We start from the raw sequence: 19,246 nt of genomic DNA on the forward strand, positions 1-19,246 counted from the left end.
TGTACCAGTAGCAGTCTAGTGTTTTGTACCAGTAGCAGTCTAGTGTTTTGTACCAGTAGCAGTCGTCTCATGTAGTGTACCAGTAGCAGTCTAGTCTAGTGTACCAGTAGCAGTCTAGTGTTTTATACCAGTAGCAGTCTAGTGTTTTATACCAGTAGCAGTCTAGTGTAGTGTACCAGTAGCAGTCGTCTCATGTAGTGTACCAGTAGCAGTCTAGTCTAGTGTACCAGTAGCAGTCTAGTGTTTTATACCAGTAGCAGTCTAGTGTAGTGTACCAGTAGCAGTCGTCTCATGTAGTGTACCAGTAGCAGTCTAGTGTACCAGTAGCAGTCGTCTCATGTAGTGTACCAGTAGCAGTCTAGTGTACCAGTAGCAGTCTAGTATAGTGTACCAGTAGCAGTCTAGTGTACCAGTAGCAGTCGTCTCATGTAGTGTACCAGTAGCAGTCTAGTGTACCAGTAGCAGTCGTGTCGTGTCGTCTCGTGCGGCAGGAGTTGAGAGGTCGCGGGTTCGAGACCAGTCGGACCCGTTCCTCCTCCTCCTCCTCCTCCTCCTCCGTGTTTACTGTTACTGTTTACCGCCCGGCTGCCAGTCGGAGCCACTACTTGCTCCACATTCCGGCTCGTTACGCCCCGAACTCGGAGAGGAAAACGCGTCTTCCCGCCCGGTTCCACGCGCGCCGTTCCTGCCGAGGCGAGCCGCCGAGGCGGTGCTTCCACCCGGCGACGGTTCGTCCAGCAGGTCGGTACAAAGAAGCGGGAGAGGCCGGCTGGAAACTACCGGAGTCCCCGGAGGAGGACTGGGGAGGCTGCCGGAGCCGACCCGGGCCCGGCGTGTCGGCCGCCGTACCGAGGCTGCTTTCTTTCTTTTTTTGTTTTTGTTTTTGTAAATTCGAGCGAGGACCGTGATTCGCTTCCCGGGCGGCCATGCGAGGAGCCCGGGTCTTCGGGGAGGAACGCTCCGCGTCCCGCCCGCGCTAGCGCCGCCGCGGCTCCATGTAAGACCCGGCTTTGTCTGGCCTTTACGATCCGGTCACGAGGGACCGTGCGGCCGGCGGAGGGCTCCGGTCACTGCGGTGTTTGGCCTCACTTTACCCCCCCGTGTCCCCCCCCCCCCCCCCTCCCCGCAGGGCCACCGCGAACAACATGCTGCTGGCCTCCGCCGTGGTGGTGTGGGAATGGCTGAACGAGCACGGCCGCTGGCGGCCCTACAGCGCCGCCGTCTCCCACCAGATCGAGGCGGCCATCCGGAGCAGCGACCCCCGCGGAGGGAGCGTGGTCCTCGGCCAGGTGGATAGCCGGCTGTCGCCCTACATCATCGACCTCCAGTCCATGCACCAGTTCAGACAGGACACAGGTAAAGTCATGTCGGGGAGCTTCCGTCTCTTTAGTGTCTTTACTGTGTGGTTCCTGCAGCCCGGAGTCGCTGTGGACCCTCAACTCACCTGTGGTTCACCTGTGTTTCACCTGTGTGTTTCACCTCTGTGTTTCACCTGTGTTTCATCTGTGTGTTTCACCTGTGGTTCACCTGTGTTTCACCTGTGTGTTTCATCTGTGTTTCACCTGTGTTTCATCTGTGTGTTTCACCTGTGTTTCATCTGTGTTTCACCTGTGTTTCATCTGTGTGTTTCACCTGTGTTTCACCTGTGTGTTTCATCTGTGTTTCACCTGTGTTTCATCTGTGTGTTTCACCTGTGTTTCATCTGTGTTTCACCCGTGTGTTTCACCTGTGTTTCACCTCTGTGTTTCACCTGTATTTCATCTGTGTGTTTCACCCGTGTGTTTCACCCGTGTGTTTCACCTGTGTTTCATCTGTGTGTTTCACCTGTGTGTTTCACCTCTGTGTTTCACCTGTGTTTCATCTGTGTGTTTCACCTGTGGTTCACCTGTGTTTCACCTGTGTGTTTCACCTCTGTGTTTCACCTGTGTGTTTCACCCGTGTGTTTCACCCGTGTGTTTCACCTCTGTGTTTCACCTGTGTTTCATCTGTGTTTCATCTGTGTGTTTCACCCGTGTGTTTCACCTCTGTGTTTCACCTGTGTGTTTCACCTCTGTGTTTCACCTGTGTTTCATCTGTGTGTTTCACCCGTGTGTTTCACCCGTGTGTTTCACCTCTGTGCTTCACCTCTGTGTTTCACCTGTGTGTTTCACCTGTGTGTTTCACCTTTGTGTTTCACCTGTGTGTTTCACCTGTGTGTTTCACCTGTATTTCACCTCTGTATTTCACCTGTGTGGTTCACCTGTATTTCACCTCTGTGTTTCACCTCTGTGTTTCACCTGTGTGGTTCACCTGTGTGTTTCACCTGTGTGTTTCACCTGTGTGTTGCAGCTAAATCACGCTTTGTAAGCTGTGTAATAACAACAATGTAGTTTGCACTCGTCCTCCTCTTGCTGTTGACCAACAGCAGTCTTCCAGATGTTGGCACCGGATTTATATGGGTCAGTTTGGGGGAAATATGCAGTGTTGGGAAACACACACACACACACACACACACACACACACACACACACACACACACACACACACACACACACACACACACACACACACACACACACACACACACACACACACACACACACACACACACACACACACACAGTGTTTTCATGGTGACGTAGCTCGTGGACTCTGTATGTCTGTGTGATCGTCTCAATCCAAACGTGAACGTTGGCGTTTTTCAGTGCAGCGAAATCCAAAGTGGAAGAGTTTTACTCGGTCGTCTGTTCCAGCAAACAGCTTTAGGAGGTTTTATGATCCGTTCGCGTACGAGAAAACTCCGGTGTGACGGTTCTCACACTGTGAGGAGTCTTGTTGACAATGGAGGCCATCATTAGAACACTGATGCAACGTTGACTGACTTCACCAGCGGGAGTTTCTCCACCAGCTTAGCCCACAGATGTTGGTTGTTACGCATCACCACAGCATCCAGTGGGGAAAATGTTTCTACAGGTTTAGCAGAGCGGCAGCGGGTTCAGCAGAGCGGCAGCGGGTTCAGCAGAGCAGCAGTGTGTTCTCCACAGGAGGCGTTCAGGTACAGAGACGAGTGCAGGACATTCAGGACCCGGGGAACAAAGATTGCAGGAAAACAGAGAAGAAAAACATCATGCTGCTCTTTGACTTCAATCTATTTAAGTAACGCGATCTATTTCTTATCAACCAGCGAATTGAGATCAGTAACTAATCTAAAGACGCAGAGGTTGATTCCTGACGCAGACTGAACCAGATGTGCAGTATTTATCAATACACAGTCAATCATTGCTCAAACTCCAGGAAGTTTCCAAGGAAAATGAGTAAACGTCGAGTGTCGGTTTGTGAAGAGAAGAGGTCGTCGGATGTTTTCCGGGCCGGCGGATGAAACGCCGCCGGCACGTGGTTTTGACTTGGCGAGGCGTTTAAAGACCCGACTCGTCATCGGGTCCTTTCTTCTCCCCCTCTGAGGGAAATCGTCTCCAGCAGCTTGTTGCTCCTCCGGCCCAGCTGCTCCTGCTGAAGGAGACACATTCCCAGACCCCCACAATGCCCTGGGGCGTGAGGGTCAGGGCGCAGGGCGGGCGGGGGGGGGGGGGGGGGGTGCGCTCCCCAGGGACACCCAGGACAGGGGTGGGGGTGGGCTCTGGTGAAAGGAGTGGAGGAGGAAGGGTGTAGGGCGGGGAGGCATCAGACTTCTGTTTACTCGCACAACAAACGTGATTTTTTTTGGAACAGGAAGTGAAGTCTGAGCGCCGCGGGTCTGCGCTGTGGCGGGACGACGGCGGCGGCTCAGTAAACACAGGAAGCTTTCAGTGGAGTGTGAATCCAAACAGTGGGACGGCGCCGATACGGCTCACGTGGCTGCAGTGACGACTGTAGAAGGCAGGGGGCGACGTGGAGCGCGACAGGAAACGAAGCGGCGGAAGAACAACGCCGTCTTCCCACGTTTTGTATTTTCTGCGATTGAGGCAACATTTAAAGAAAAATTTTTTGTTGTTTTTTTCTCTCAATACGCCTAAAACAGACTGCAGACATCAGATACATTGTCCAGCTTTATTATCGATTGTCCTCAGAGGTAACGTGCATATAAACGATCCCAAAGCCAAAAGTAAACGAGGCTCAGTCATTCGATGAATTCAAGCTTTAACCCAGATTTAAGCAAAAGTGCAACGGCAGCCACAGAATTTTGCTTTATAGTTTGTAACTCGCGTAGAAAAGTCCAGATTGGAGCTGCAGGGAGCCGCCGACAGCTTTTATGTTTGTGTGACGGGTTACGATCGGAGCCGCACAGGAATCTATCGCCATCAGAGCTAATGGTCGATATTGTAGCTGCTAACTTTGGACGGTCGGAGACGTGGCGTCCATGCTCGGTCTGTCCTCCGCTGAAGGACTGAAGCGTCTCCGGGGTTCAGCTCATCCTCTCCACCTCCGCATGACGGGGGTTTTCTCCTCCGTCTCGCCCTCTTCTCTCTCTCTCTCTCTCTCACACTTTATAAATGCTGAAATTTGACTCTTGGGTCCAACACTCGAGGGACGGGACGCTTTCAAGGTGAGACAAAGACAGAAAGATGAAGGGGTTGACGAAGAGCAGAGGGAAGCAGGTGAGACACGAACCCGGGAACAGGAAGTGAAGCAGAGGAAGAAAGAGGAGCACGAAACACAAAAGGCCACGTCGGAGTGAAAACGATCTTTTTCATTCTGGTTTATTTGATCCTGACTCTTTTGTCTCCGGAAGAATTTTCATCATGTGTTCTTGAATTTCCCTCTGGATTCATTAATTGTAATTAGACTTATTATGAGCCAGTTAGTTAGACGTAGAAGATTTACTTCCCCCTCTCATTAGAACTTTATTTTGGCGAGATGTGGTCTTTTTCTGTTGTTTTTATTTCCTCCATTCCAGAAAATGAGTTTGAGCTTAACAGGACAAGTCATACGAGTGCAGTACAGAGTATTTGAGTACTCCTCAGACTGCAGTATCTGTACTGTGAGTGTTTAGGGCGGCGGTGGTGCAGCGGCTCGCTGGGCGGCCTCTGGTCCCGTCGTAAATCACAGGTTGGAAACCAGAAGAGCTAAGAGGGTCAAAAACTCTGAGACTCTCCGAGTCGGGTTACTGTTACTGTGAGACCCTGAGGGACACACACACACACACACACATACACACACTGAAAGCCTGAACTGTTCCTCACACGAAGCTGAAGCGGCTTTTCTCATCATGACGTGAACCTGAGAGCAGGAAGAGGAATGTGAATGAGGATTTACAGCAGAAAGGACACGGGAAAACGCCGTCCAGCCAACAGCAGCAGTAAAAACATCCAGCGCTGTTGCAGCGATTGCGAAATGCCAAAAATGTTTCACCGGACACTCGTCCAGTCATCCTGCAGTTTTTACTATAGCAAAGTAAAGTTCGATGAAGATATTGAACTACTTCCCAAGTTGTTGTTTATTTGCGACACTATGAAGAATAAGACGGCTTTATGGTAAAACAAAGTTTAATAACATCACAAACTGTCAAAACCTAATGTGTGTGTGTGTGATTACTGGTTGTTCTGTCTCATTTCAGCCTCACATTTATTCTCCCCCTTTGCTGACGTCTCTACGCTCATCCCCCTCTGCTAACAACACTCACACACACACACACACACACACACACACACTCTTGGCCTGGCATTAACTGAATAGCCTGTTGCCCCTGGCGACAGAGGTAATTTCTGGTTGGCTGGTTCAGGGACCCTCCTGCCACCGTTCTGCCCCCCTGAATAGACAGAGACACATTGTTCAGCTTATTTATCAGATTGCTTTCATTCACTCGGCTCAAACTGTGTTGTTTTGCACGTATGTGACTCATAAAGTGTCCATGGATGCTTCAAAATGTGTGACTGGACGAGCTGCAGCCCTGCAGATCACTGACCGGATCACATGACCAGGGTGGAACCATGACGGGTTCAGACTAGTCATAGCCTGGTTTGAGAAGACAGCCATACGGGAGTTTAGCCCGATTCTGAACCATGATGTCCCTTGAATTCTTTCTAGACCAGTTCAGGGGTGGTTTGCTCTGGTTTAACATCAAGTTTTGAAAGGTTTTGGACTTGTTTAGGACCTGGTTTAGAAGGAGAAATCCTCCAGGTCACCGAGTAGTGCAGTTGGTTTGATATAGTAGAATTTTATTTAGCATTTGTGTGTGTGTGTGTGTGTGGTTCAGGGACCATCCGTCCGGTGCGGAGGAGTTTTTACGACCCCTCTTCGGCCCCGGGTCAGGGCTGGCAGTGGGAGTGGGAGAACGACGCGGGCACGTGGACGCCGTACGACATGGAGGTGGCCATCACCATCGAGAGCGCCCACAGCCGGCAGCAGCCCGGCCTGGACCTGACGCCGCTCGGCTTCTGCTACCTCATCGACTTCCAGAGCATGACGCAGGTTTGTCTCCACCTCTGTAGCGCCAAACAACGCAAAGCACGGAGGAATCTAGACTATAAAATGTCTTCCTTTTTAAATTTTACTGTACTGCCTCTGGGATATTCCTTTAACGAATTGAGCCATCAGGAGCCACGGTGGAGGCCCAGGGTCTTGCCCAGGGTCTTGCTCAGGGTCTTGCTCAGGGCCTTGCCCAGGGTCTTGCTCAAGGTCTTACTCAGGGTCTTGCTCAAGGTCTTGCCCAAGGTCTTGCTCAGGGTCTTGCCCAGGGTCTTGCTCAGGGTCTTGCTCCATGTGTTGCTCAGGGTCTTACTCAGGGTCTTACTCAGGATCTTGCTCAGGGTCTTGCTCAGGGTCTTACTCAGGGTCTTGCTCAGAATCTTGCTCAGGGTCTTGCTCATGATCTTGCTCAGGGTCTTGCTCAGAATCTTGCTCAGGGTCTTGCTCAGGGTCTTGCTCATGATCTTGCTCAGAATCTTGCTCTAGGTCTTGCTCTAGGTCTTACCCAGGGTCTTGCTCAGGTTCTTGCTCAGGGTCTTGCTCTAGGTCTTGCTCTAGGTCTTGTTCAGGGTCTTGCTCTAGGTCTTCCTCAGGGTCCCGCGGTGCATGTTTTGAGACTTGTTTTGACTTATTTCACATTTTTTGATGCCCACAATTAGTATCTATGAGGTAAATAGTCAGATAACAAAGAAAAAACAACCTTGAATGAGAAGGTGTTTTACTGGTTTTATATATATACAACTTAATAGATTGAATAATAGCTGTACAAAATTGTATTGTGCAGCAATACAAGCTGAGTTCATACAAAGGACAGAGAAGGGACGTATGAAGAACAGTAAAAACCAGAAGTGGACAGAAAGTGTGAACAAATGTAGGAAGAGAGGTGGAGGTGATGTTTGGTATTTCTGTTTCCTGCAGGTGAACCGACAGAGTCAGAGGTGTCGGAGGATTCAGAGACGAGCGGACGTGGCCTACCCTCTGGTCTCCGGCCCACTCCCCGTCCCCAAAGGAGGGGGTCTGGGAGTCGGGGGGAGTCTGACGGGGGCCCTGCTGGGAGTCGGGGTGTCTGGGACCAGCATGGGGTTCGGAGGCTCCATCTACCCGAACGGAGGCGTTCCCAGCGCCGGGCTGGGGCAGCCCTGCTCCTGCCAGCAATGCATGCTGGTCCTCAGTGTGAAGGCCAACACCGCGGGAGGGGGAGGGATCCAGACCCTGGGCCGGCGGTCCTTCACCGTGCAGCGGTCCAGGAATTCGGTACCGGCCTCCGCCAAGCCTCTGAGCCCGTCCAAGTCGGCCACTCTGGGTCGAGGGCTGCAGCAGAACTCCAACTCCAACGCCAACTACTACCAGACACTGCCACACGGCCTCGCCATCTCCAGGAACATCGCCTCGCCCCGCAGGAACGCCCAGCTCTTCGCCCAGTCGCTGGCGGCGCTGACTGCGGGCGCCTCCTCCATGGCCATCTCTGCGTCTGCCGGCAGGCCGCCGCCGCCGTCCCTGCCGCCGCCTCAGCCCCCGTCGTCCATCCCCCCGTCCATCCCCCCCAAACACTCCTCGTCCCAGTCGTCCTCCGCCAACGAGCCGGTGCCCACCGCCACGCTCGTCACCCCCGCCAGCAGCGTCACCACACCCCCTTCCCCCGTGCCGTCCCCGTCACCGTTGGTGATGAAGCCGCAGCGCACGCCGTCCATCGTGTGCCACGCCCCCTTGCCGCAGCGCTCCAGCCTGGCCGGGCTGAGCCGGCCGGCGCTGCAGAGGATCGCCATGGCTCAGTCCAGGGCGCTCATCGCCTCGGGGTGAGTGAGCAACACGCAGCACTGACACACTGCTCATGCTAATCACAGCTACTATGGTGACAGGCTAATGCTAATCACAGCTACTACGGTGACAAGCTAATGCTAATCACAGCTACAATGGTGACAGGCTAATGCTAATCACAGCTACTATGGTGACAGGCTAATGCTAATCACAGCTACTACGGTGACAAGCTAATGCTAATCACAGCTACTACGGTGACAAGCTAATGCTAACCACAGCTACTACGGTGAAAGGCTAATGCTAATCACAGCTACTACGGTGACAGGCTAATGCTAATCACAGCTACTACTAAATCAGTGAGTGCTAAAGCTGTTCTCACTGATGGCAGTCTGCAGGTTAGCACAAAGCTAATGGTCAGCTCAGAGAATTGAGGCAGAAAGTCTTGTATACTGCCAATGCCAACAGTTGTCTTGCTGCAGGTTGCAGGAACACTGCCACTTTGGATTCATGCTAATTTCAATAATTTGCACAGCTAACGGAACAGAAGAAACTGCTTCAGATTATGCTAGTGCTCATAGTCAGCTTGGTTTGTAAGGTGTGTGTGTGTGCTACTGCTAACTGTGAGCGCGGCACAGCTTTCTGGTTCGGGTAATACGAATGCTGAGAATTAGCTGAGAGGGAAAGAGTCCAACAGGCTCGGGAAAGTTGGGATCTCTGGTCCGATTTGGTGAGCTTGAATAATTCCAGGTTCAACCTGTGTTTCACATATAAATAAGTAGGTTTCATTGTGTTGTTCTCTGAATGTTCCAAAGTTTGGAGGGCTTCTCTCGCGTGTTACAGGTTTGACTTTACGGATTCTGACGTTGTTATTAGCAGCGCTAGCGCAGCAGAGATTCACGGGTCAGAAACGTGGTTTTATCCGTTAGCGCTCCGTAAAGTGTGACCGCCAGCAGTGAATGACGAGTTGTTGTCGCTCCGTGAGAAACGCTGCTGACGTCTGCACGTGTTGGAACAGGCAGACAAACACTCACAGTTCCAACGCCACAAAGACGCTCCGAGGCATGTTCTCATGCTCCACGTCGTCAACGAGGGAATAACTGCCCAACTGCTGTGTGTGTGTGTGTGTGTGTGTGTGTGTGTCGTCCATCTGTGAGGAGGCATCTGTAGAGCGGGGGGGGGGGGGGGTCAGAGGTCACCAGGACCTCCTCGCTCTCCAAAGAGATTCAGTGCACAATGGAAACACGCGTAGTTTGGAGACATAGCGCTTCATGCTACGTTGAGTTTCAACACCTGCAGGAAGGTGAATTTCTAAAAACCTTCAACAGGATGAAAAATGTCAGTGTCTGAAGAAGCGCAGTCGAAGGTCAAGTCAAACATCCGTCAGAGAGGCTTAAAGAGGAACTCCTGGGGAAGTTGTGAAACGAGCTCCAGGCCTGGAAAAGCTGTTGAGATGAACAGATATGAAGCAGGAGTGTGTGTGAGTGGAGCTGCAGCTCCCATTAGCATGTAGCCTGTACCGCCTGCTCAAACACCTGGATATTAACCTGCACGGCGCTGCAGCCGCTACTGCTAGCCGTGGCGTTTAGCCACACCCCGTTACCGCGAGACGCTGCGGTCCGGCCCAGTCTGAGAAGGAGGGTCAGAAATCCAGGAGGTCTGAGAGGCAGGAGGGCGCTATAGGAGTGAGCATGCTAACCGGCTAGCTGCACACTACACTGTCTCACCCTGACCATGGTCTCACCCTGACCACGGTCTCACCCTGACCACTGTCTCACCCGGACCACGGTCTCACTTTGACCACGATCTCACCCTGACCACTGTCTCACCCGGACCACGGTCTCACCCTGACCACTGTCTCATCCAGACCACGGTCTCACCCTGACCACTGTCTCATCCAGACCACGGTCTCACCCGGACCACTGTCTCATCCAGACCACGGTCTCACCCGGACCACTGTCTCATCCAGACCACAGTCTCACCCTGACCACTGTCTCACCCGGACCACGGTCTCACTTTGACCACGATCTCACCCTGACCACTGTCTCACCCGGACCACGGTCTCACCCTGACCACTGTCTCATCCAGACCACGGTCTCACCCTGACCACTGTCTCATCCAGACCACGGTCTCACCCGGACCACGGTCTCACCCGGACCACTGTCTCACCCGGACCACGGTCTCACCCTGACCACGGTCTCACCCTGACCACTGTCTCACCCGGACCACGGTCTCACTTTGACCACGATCTCACCCTCACCACTGTCTCATCCAGACCACGGTCTCACCCTGACCACGGTCTCACCCGGACCACGGTCTCACCCTGACCACTGTCTCACCCGGACCACTGTCTCACCCTGACCACGGTCTCACCCGGACCACGGTCTCACCCTGACCACGGTCTCACCCGGACCACGGTCTCACCCTGACCACTGTCTCACCCGGACCACGGTCTCACCCGGACCACGGTCTCACCCGGACCACGGTCTCACTTTGACCACGATCTCACCCTCACCACTGTCTCATCCAGACCACGGTCTCACCCTGACCACTGTCTCATCCAGACCACGGTCTCACCCTGACCACGGTCTCACCCGGACCACGGTCTCACCCGGACCACGGTCTCACCCTGACCACGGTCTCACTCTACTCATCAGTTCATAAAGCTGGAAACAAACGACTCAGGCTGTAGAACCTCTAATCAGACGGTTTTCTCATGTAGGCTTTCGATGGTGCCTCCTCCCCCAATGTCCTCCCTCCTCCTCCTCCTCCCCCTGTCTCCTCCTCCCCCTCTGTCTCCTCCTCCTCCTCCTCCCTCCTCCTCCTCACCCGTGGCGTCTCAGTGGCCTGGGCCCCTCGCAGCCTCATTGTTGGTCTCCACAGTAACCTTTGTTGGATCGACCCAGGCTGGACTGCATTAGCAGCACAATACTGAACCTCAGCAAGTCTTCATTCTGACCCCCCCCCCCCCCCAACACACACACACACACACACACATACACCTTTTTTATATTCCCTTCCCACTTTTCGGTCCTCGTCTGTTTGTCTCTCCAGACTTTAATGAGCTTTGTGTTCCTCGCTCTGCGGTGCTGCTGCAGTTGGAGGCTGGTTAGTAAAGCTCTCCTCGGTCTCACACCTTCCGTCTGGAGCTTTTACTTCCTGTGGAATAAACTGGAGGAGGATCTATACAAACGTGACAAATTAAGCAGGGAGCAAATCAGGACACATCGTTTTGTCTCTGACGAGGAATCTGTCTCGAGCCGCTCTGTTTGCGACGTCAACAACTGGGATGTTTTGGTCCCAGACCGGGTCCAGACCGGGTCCCAGACCGGGTCCGGACCGATCCTGGCCAGATCAAAACATTTTGATATTTCAGGACTTGTGTGATGCGGTCCTGGACTGAAGTGTATTGATCCGGCCTGTTCACGGTGATCCCCTACCCCCCCACCGTTTCACATGAAGCTGATATGTGGCTAAGCTAACAGCTGAATGTTGGCTATGCTAACAGCTGAAACCTCAGAATCACTTTATCAAGTGATTTATTATTAGAGCTGGAGTTTTAAAACGCTGACGTCTGGCGGCAGAGCGCCGCCACGCTGGACGACGGCTTTGCTAAGATTTCACGCTTTGCAGTGTTTTGAGCGTAAAGTACGTTCAAACAGCAGCATGTTGTCATGAACAGTAGGGCAGCGCAGCGCTACGACGTTAGCTTGCTAGCTGGCTGCAAACCGTGGAATGGGTTCAATGACTCATTCCTCCACGTCTCATTGAGACCCGCCTCCCTTCAGGAAATCCAGTCCACAGTTTGCAGCCAGCAGAGCAGCAGCAGGGAAACACTGGAGTCGTTTCAGCCGCAGTGAAGCAGACGAGGCTTCATGGATCAGAAATCTCCGCAGGTTGGATCGGAAATTTCTGATCCGTGAATTATGTTGATGTGGGAACCCGATACCGATACTGGATCACGTCGGCCCCATCCCCAGTTCATGATCATGACATCATGATATCATGATATCATGATCATGATATGATATCATGATGTCATGATGTCATGATGTCATGATGTCATGACATCATGACATCACAGCAAACAGCTCCGGTGTCACAATAGTGTCGGTACCGGCAGATATCCAAACTCAGGTGTAGGGATCGGGTCGGAAGTGAAAAAGTGTGTGTGTGTGTGTGTGTGTGTGTGTGTGTGTGTGTGTGTGTGTGTGTGTGTGTGTGTGTGTGTGTGTGTGTGTGTGTGTGTGTGTGTGTGTGTGTGTGTGTGTGTTCAGACAGTCAGACTCAGACAGCACTGGGGGGTTAGGGGGGGGGCTGCTGGCTGCTACAACACAAAGAAGAGCATCAGCAAACTGTCAAAGATTGAGAGCACACACACACACACACACACACACACACACACACACACACACACACACACACACACACACACACACACATTGTCTGTCACTCTCACAGTGGAAGTAAATATTGACCTTCCTAACAGGAGACGCAGTGGAGAATGTGGGCTCTCTCTGTCTCAGGAGGGGATTATAGGAACAAGACAAAGGCAGTGAATGAGTGGTGTGGGGGGGTGGAGGGTGGAGGGTGGGGGGGTGGAGGCAGACGTGCTGAGAAAAACTCCAAGCGAAGCAGAAAGTTGTCTGAGAAGCATGTGAGTGTGTCGCAGCAGCAGCAGCTTCCACCCTCAGGTTGGTGGCGGTACCACACCCGGCCTGACGGTGGTGCCGTCACACAGACGTACCGGGAGCACATGCTACCGTTGGGACGCCTCCCCGAAAAAAGTGAAGCCAGACCCCCAACCGGTAACGTCTGGGGACGTCCCTCCATCAGTGGGCCAGCATGAAGTGAGATTGATCCTGGATTAATCTGGTCCAGCGTAAAGCCGGCTAACAGCAGTTATTAATAATTGATAGAGCCAGTGACGTGTGTGTGTGTGTGTGTGTGTGGGTGGGGGGGGGGGGTCACTCATTGAATGCATCAGCTCTAATGTTGGCGTTTCCAGTTCGTCATCAGCCGGTTGTTTTGATCACTGCGTATCCATAAGTCTGTGGCCACGTCAGGGTCTTACTCTTCTCTGATTGGCCTGACGGAGGGGATCATCCGCCCGCCGCCGACGGAAAGTTGGTGTAATAAAACGTGACGACCCCCGGTTCAACTCGACCCACCCTCAAGTCTGTCTTCTCTCAAATGCTGCCGCGTGGTTTCACGGCTCAGGGATTCAGAGGGTCGTTTCACACACTGGATCCACTGGATCTCCGTTTCCTGACAGCAGGTCGGTTTAGAACTCTCTGGACAGGAAGTGCAGCTGGAGTTCAGACTGAAGCCGCAGCAGGTTGAAGCAAAAGTAAACATGTGCAGCGAACGTCTGTCTGTCTGTCTCACGACTCTGGGTGATGCGTTCAGGTGCATCACGTAAATCCGCCCTGCTGGACTAAAATACTTTATCAACAGAGATAAAAACCCTCTGCGATTGTGTAGCTCGCTCTCTCTCTCTCTCTCTCTCTCTCTCTGTCTCTTTCTCTCTCTCTCTCTCTCTGTCTCTTTCTCTCTCTCTCTCTCTCTCTCTCTCTCTCTCTCTCTCGCTCTCTCTCCATCAGTGTCATAGGAAAAATCAAAGCAGCAGGCACAAAGGAATAAAAATAACAAATGGAAAAAGTAACTGAAGTATTTATAAAATGCTGGGGACTTTTATTTACACATGCTAATGCTAATGCTAATCACAGTTGCTGTAGAAGAGGCTAATGCTAACGTTGTTTCCAGTGGTTTCTCGTTCCGTTGTCAGGACGACTGACTTGGTTCACGATTCGAGCTTAAACTTATCCAGGTAACGCAGTTTAATCTGAGAGACACAGCGAAGGCGACCATGTTGGCTAATGCTAGCGCTAACGCTAGCCGAGTGGCGGTTCTGTCCGACAACGATTAGCTCATTTCAGAGACGTCGTCACGAGAGACGCAGAGCCTCAATGTGTTGTTGACATTTTGACAGTGATGATGACGACGAGGGGGTTAATCCCGGCACGCTGCTGTGTGTGTGTGTGTGTGTGTGTGTGTGTGTGTGTGTGTGTGTGTGTGTGTGTGTGTGTGTGTGTGTGTGTGTGTGTGTGTGTGTGTGTGTGTGTGTGTGTGTGTGTGTGTGTGTGTGTGTGTGTGTGTGTGTGTGTGTGTGTGTGTGTGAGCTCGCTGAGCAGATAGAAACTCCCGGATTAACCCTCATGAACACACTCGGCGTGGCGTTAGCGGGCAGCACACACACACACACACACACACACACACACACACACACACACACACACACACACCTCGCGGCCACACGCAGTTGTTCAGGTGGTAGACATGAGGGTCTTCAGCTCCTCCCAGTGAGTTTCTGACTTTTTGTTTGAGACGAACGAGAAGAAATTAATTTGAAAAACCCCTCTGGACTGAATGTGTGTTTCCCGTTTCCTGCAGCGTGCCGACCGTCCCGGTGAAGAACCTCAACGGGTCCAGTCCTGTTCACCCTGCGCTGGCTGGTGAGCACACACACACACACACACGCACGCACGCACGCACACACACGCACACACACGCACACACGCTGCTTGTGGTCTGGATGTTTCAGGGATCACGGGGATCCTGATGAGCGCCGCCGCCCTGCCCGTCTGCCTGACGCGGCCCCCCAAGCTGGTGCTTCACCCGCCGCCCGTCAGCAAGGGCGACATCAAGCCGGTGGGGGGTCTGGGCCACTGCTGCAGGAAGACCACCAAGAAGCAGGCCCGCAAAGGTGCTGCTAACCCCCCCCCCCCCCCCCGAAAATCTAATCACTAATCAAATATAATTCCAATTAAAATTCGTTTTAGTGTTTTGGGTAATTATCATTTTACATGTTCAGTGACATTTAACTGTTTTGTTATTGTTTTCATGTAAAATGAAAATATTTTTTTAATTTATTAAATAATTGGTTGACCATCTATGATTTCACACCATTTATTTTTAGTTATCAAAGTTTTTATTTAATTTTTAAAGTAATTTATCCTGTTGCCTGTTTGATATTTTTATTGGTTTTGAGTGTATTTTTCTCTTAAGAAAACTATTATTCATATTTTCCATGATAATTATAATAATTAAATTTACACAGTAGTTATTATTTTTCATAGATTTCATATATTAGATAGATTGTTTTAACTGTATATGTTTCTAAACTATTAACACTTTCTTATTTAACATGATAAATACAATATTGTGTTATATTATGGGAAATAATTTACACATTAGTTATTGTTTTTCATATATTAGATATATTGTTTAAACTGTATATGTTTCTAATCTATTAATACTTTCTTATTTAACATGATAAATACAATATTTTGTTATATTATGGGAAATAATTTACACACTAGGTATTATTTTTCATATTGTTTTCTATATTAAATATATTATTTTTCTCTTTCCTGGTTGTTAATGAATATCTTGAGTGTAAAATGTTTTTTTGGACAAGGAAAAGCATTAAATCAAATCAAGATTTAAACGCACGTGGTTTATGTTTTCTTAGTTCAAGCTAATTAATCCAGAACGATTCCTGATGACGGAGCAAAGTGAGAGCAGTTCTTCAGGTCCAGACGTGAAGCTGCAGCCTCTCAATGTTTTCTGCTTCGTCTTTCAGGTAAAACTCCAGAGGAGGTGGTGAAGAAATACCTGCAGAAAGTAAAAAGCCCCCCGGAGGAGGTACGACCCCACTTCCTGCTCCACCCGTGTGTCGGGGGGGGGGGGGGAGGGGTCGGGGTCTCACGCGCCTTCTCTTTTCCAGGACTGCACCATCTGCATGGAGCCTCTGGGGGGGCCGTCCGGGTACAAGGGCCCGGGGGTGGGGCCGGTGTCCAGGGCGGAGTCGGTGGGTCGCCTGGCCCAGTGTGGACATCAGTACCACTTCCAGTGCCTGGTGGCCATGTACAACAACGGCAACAAGGACGGCAGGTGGGTCTCCGCCGAGGACACACTGCTGCCCCCCCTCCCCCCCCTCATCTAATGCGCCCCCTCCCCCGCAGTCTGCAGTGCCCCACCTGTAAAACCATCTACGGCGTGAAGACGGGCAACCAGCCGGCCGGGAAGATGGAGTACCACGTCATCCCACACTCCCTGCCGGGGCACCCCGACTGCAAGACCATCCGCATCATCTACAACATCCCGCCAGGCATCCAGGTCCAGCTTCAACTAACTTTATTTAAAACTCACGTTGACACTGGTCACAGTGATCCACAACCTTTCAATTAACTTTATTTAAAACTCACGTTGACACTGGTCACAGGGATCAACCTTTCGATTACAACTTTATTTAAAACACACGTTGACACATGTCACAGTGATCAACAACCTTTCAATTACAACTTTATTTAAAACACACGTTGACACTGGTCACAGTGATCAACCTTTCGATTACAACTTTATTTAAAACTCACGTTGACACTGGTCACAGTGATCAACAACCTTTCGATTACAACTTTATTTAAAACTCACGTTGACACTGGTCACAGTGATCAACAACCTTTCGATTACAACTTTATTTAAAACTCACGTTGACACTGGTCACAGTGATCCACAACCTTTCGATTACAACTTTATTTAAAACTCACGTTGACACTGGTCACAGTGATCCACAACCTTTCGATTACAACTTTATTTAAAACTCACGTTGACACTGGTCACAGTGATCAACCTTTCGATTACAACTTTATTTAAAACACACGTTGACACATGTCACAGGGCTCCACAACCTTTCAATTAACTTTATTGAAAACACATTGACACTGGTCGCAGTGAGCAACAACCTTTCAATTACAACTTTATTTAAAACTGACGTTGACACTGGTCACAGTAACACAGTGTTCACAGGTCCAACATGTCTCATAATCTTCAATCTAACTTTATTAACAAACTAATTCACAACCGTTGGTCCAACTTTATCCAGAAGACGATTTCCAAACTTTCCCAACTTTTAGTCTGACTTCACTTCTACAAATGTTCAATACCTTTACAGTTTTCGGTGGAACTTTTATTTATTCCGCAGTTTTACTGGAGCGATTCATAGCGTTGGTTCCACCTTTATTTAGAACCCATCAGTGTGCTGGTCTGCTTTCAGGGTCCGGAGCATCCGAACCAGGGTAAGCCCTTCACTGCCCGAGGCTTCCCCCGACACTGCTACCTCCCTGACAGCGACAAAGGACGCAAGGTAAGGCTGCTGCTGCTGCTGCTGCTGCTGCTGCTGCTGCTGCTGCTGCTGCTGCTGCTGCTGCTGCTGCTGCTGCTGCTGCTGCTGAGGCCGGTCAGGTCAACCCTCTCCCCCTCGCAGGTACTGCGGCTGCTGCTGGTGGCGTGGGACCGCAGGCTCATCTTCTCGGTCGGTACCTCCAGCACGACGGGCGAGTCGGACACGGTGATCTGGAACGAGGTGCGGCGTCTCCCCCGCCTCCCCCCCTCCGGCTCCCGGAGCCCCGCGGACTGACGTCTGCCGGTTTCTGCCTTCCAGGTGCACCACAAGACGGAGTTCGGCTCCAACCTGACGGGTCACGGCTTCCCGGACCCCGGACACCTGGACAACGTCCTGGAGGAGCTGCGAGCTCAGGGCATCACGGAGGACGACGGGCTGGTGGAGAAGTGACGGGGGGGGGGGGGGGGGGGAGAAGGGAGGGAGGGAGGGGGGCGAGGAGCTCCCAACCAAGACGGAACACGAGACTTCAGACAAAAATATCAGCAGCAGAGGAGGAGGTCCTGGACTGAGCCGGACTCTGACGGTCCCCGGGCTTTCAGAGGAAATCTATAGAAAACATGACAAGTGAGGATGACAAACCAGACTGGAGGAAGATGGGGGTGGGGGAGGGGGGAGGGGGGGGCAGCAGTGAACACCAGCCTGATAATAACATTTAGGACAAAACAAGTTAACTTTACTGAGGAAGGTGTGAAGAGAGGGTCAAACGTTAGAGCAGTTCAAGCAAAACTGGGGATAGAAGGACAAAGAGTGAGGAAGAGGAGCGGTGGGGGAGGGGCATGGACGGAGGGATGAAGAGAGGGGGGGGGGGGGGGGGGTATCAGGACGAGAGAGGATGGAGGCCGGACGTGGTGTAGCGTAGCAGGTAGAGTCAGACTAACTTGTGGGGAACTTTGCTTCAGGGCTGGAGGGTGATGCTGCTGCGCCCCCGTGTGGCGTCTCCGGGGAACAGCAGCGGGTTTTTATTTGAATCCTCGTTTAACGTCGTCTCATAATTGACCTCTGACCTCTGTGGGTCTGTGCGTTAGAAGTTCTGAAGAGTTCTGCATTCTGGTCTTTGGGACCGGGTCTGGACTGGGCCGGAATGGGTTTGGGACCGGTTCTGGACTGGATTCACATTGATAGTAAAGCTGGTTCTGGGCTGGTTTTTCTTATTTTTTGGGGGGGACTGGTTTCAGACTCAGGTGAGTCTAGTATTTTCCAGCTGTCACTCAGCGGAGCTGAGGGTGGACAAGGAGGGTGACGCTGGAGCCTGATTGGTTCTGACCGTGGGGTCATGTGACTGTGCTAGCCAGAACCCTCCCCTTTAGCTTAGCATTCGCTAAATGTGGAGGTTTTGAACAGACGTGGTACTTTGGTACGAATTTACCTTCAGAAACACAGGTACGCGTGTGTGTGTGTGTGTGTGTGTGTGTGTGTGTGTGTGTGTGTGTGTGTGTGTGTGTGTGTGTGTGTGTGGGGTCACAAAGATGATGAAATAACAACACGTGGAGACGAGCAGCTCCAACGCAGGCGGCTGTTCCTCTCAGAACCACTAGAGGGCATTTCAGTAAAGTACTGACTAAAACGTTACTGGATTGTTTCTCCGTAATTTACTTCGTTGTTACTGTCCTGACGACAGCGGCCACTAGAGGGTGCCATATTCCAAAGGAATAAACTAGTAACTTAGTTTGCAGAAATGTACGACGACGTCTTTGTCTTGGAAACGTGAACCTTTTCGGGATTTTTTTTTATTTTAAGACTCGGAGCGGAACAACTTGTCAAAATAGAGATTTAAATAAACGTGACATTTAAATGTACGACTTTAAGGAGAAGACTCTCCTTTATCTGTGAATTAATGTCACTGGAATTAATATTAAATGT

At 51.3% G+C, this 19,246-nt stretch overlaps 1 protein-coding gene across 2 annotated transcripts; it reads left to right on the forward strand.

Annotated features, from left to right (window-relative positions):
• Positions 1 to 603: 603 nt before the first annotated feature.
• Positions 604 to 17,782, forward strand: LOC308148948 (E3 ubiquitin-protein ligase DTX4-like). Of its 2 annotated transcripts, none has more exons than XM_080520533.1 (12): positions 604 to 741; positions 1,130 to 1,356; positions 6,173 to 6,387; positions 7,303 to 8,180; positions 14,593 to 14,654; positions 14,744 to 14,905; positions 15,785 to 15,846; positions 15,929 to 16,095; positions 16,167 to 16,320; positions 17,258 to 17,347; positions 17,468 to 17,566; positions 17,645 to 17,782. In XM_080520533.1, exons 2-12 carry the CDS (start codon positions 1,146 to 1,148, stop codon positions 17,774 to 17,776), a joined length of 2,232 nt encoding a protein of 743 aa, XP_080376659.1. In that variant the 5' UTR covers positions 604 to 741; positions 1,130 to 1,145; the 3' UTR covers positions 17,777 to 17,782. The 2 variants fall into 2 exon arrangements, with proteins under 2 accessions (XP_080376659.1, XP_080376658.1); XM_080520532.1 differs by having other exon boundaries at positions 624 to 997.
• Positions 17,783 to 19,246: the final 1,464 nt, after the last annotated feature.

Source organism: Blennius ocellaris, assembly GCF_963422515.1.
Source record: "Blennius ocellaris genome assembly, chromosome: 3".
Lineage (NCBI taxonomy): Eukaryota > Metazoa > Chordata > Actinopteri > Blenniiformes > Blenniidae > Blennius > Blennius ocellaris.

Bases quoted from the DNA above. Each gene is read 5' to 3' on its own strand.
- LOC308148948 (XM_080520532.1), top strand. The intron at 6,388-7,302 runs GTTTGTCTCCAC...TGTTTCCTGCAG, and splicing joins ACTTCCAGAGCATGACGCAG to GTGAACCGACAGAGTCAGAG. The intron at 17,567-17,644 runs GTGCGGCGTCTC...TCTGCCTTCCAG, and splicing joins ACACGGTGATCTGGAACGAG to GTGCACCACAAGACGGAGTT.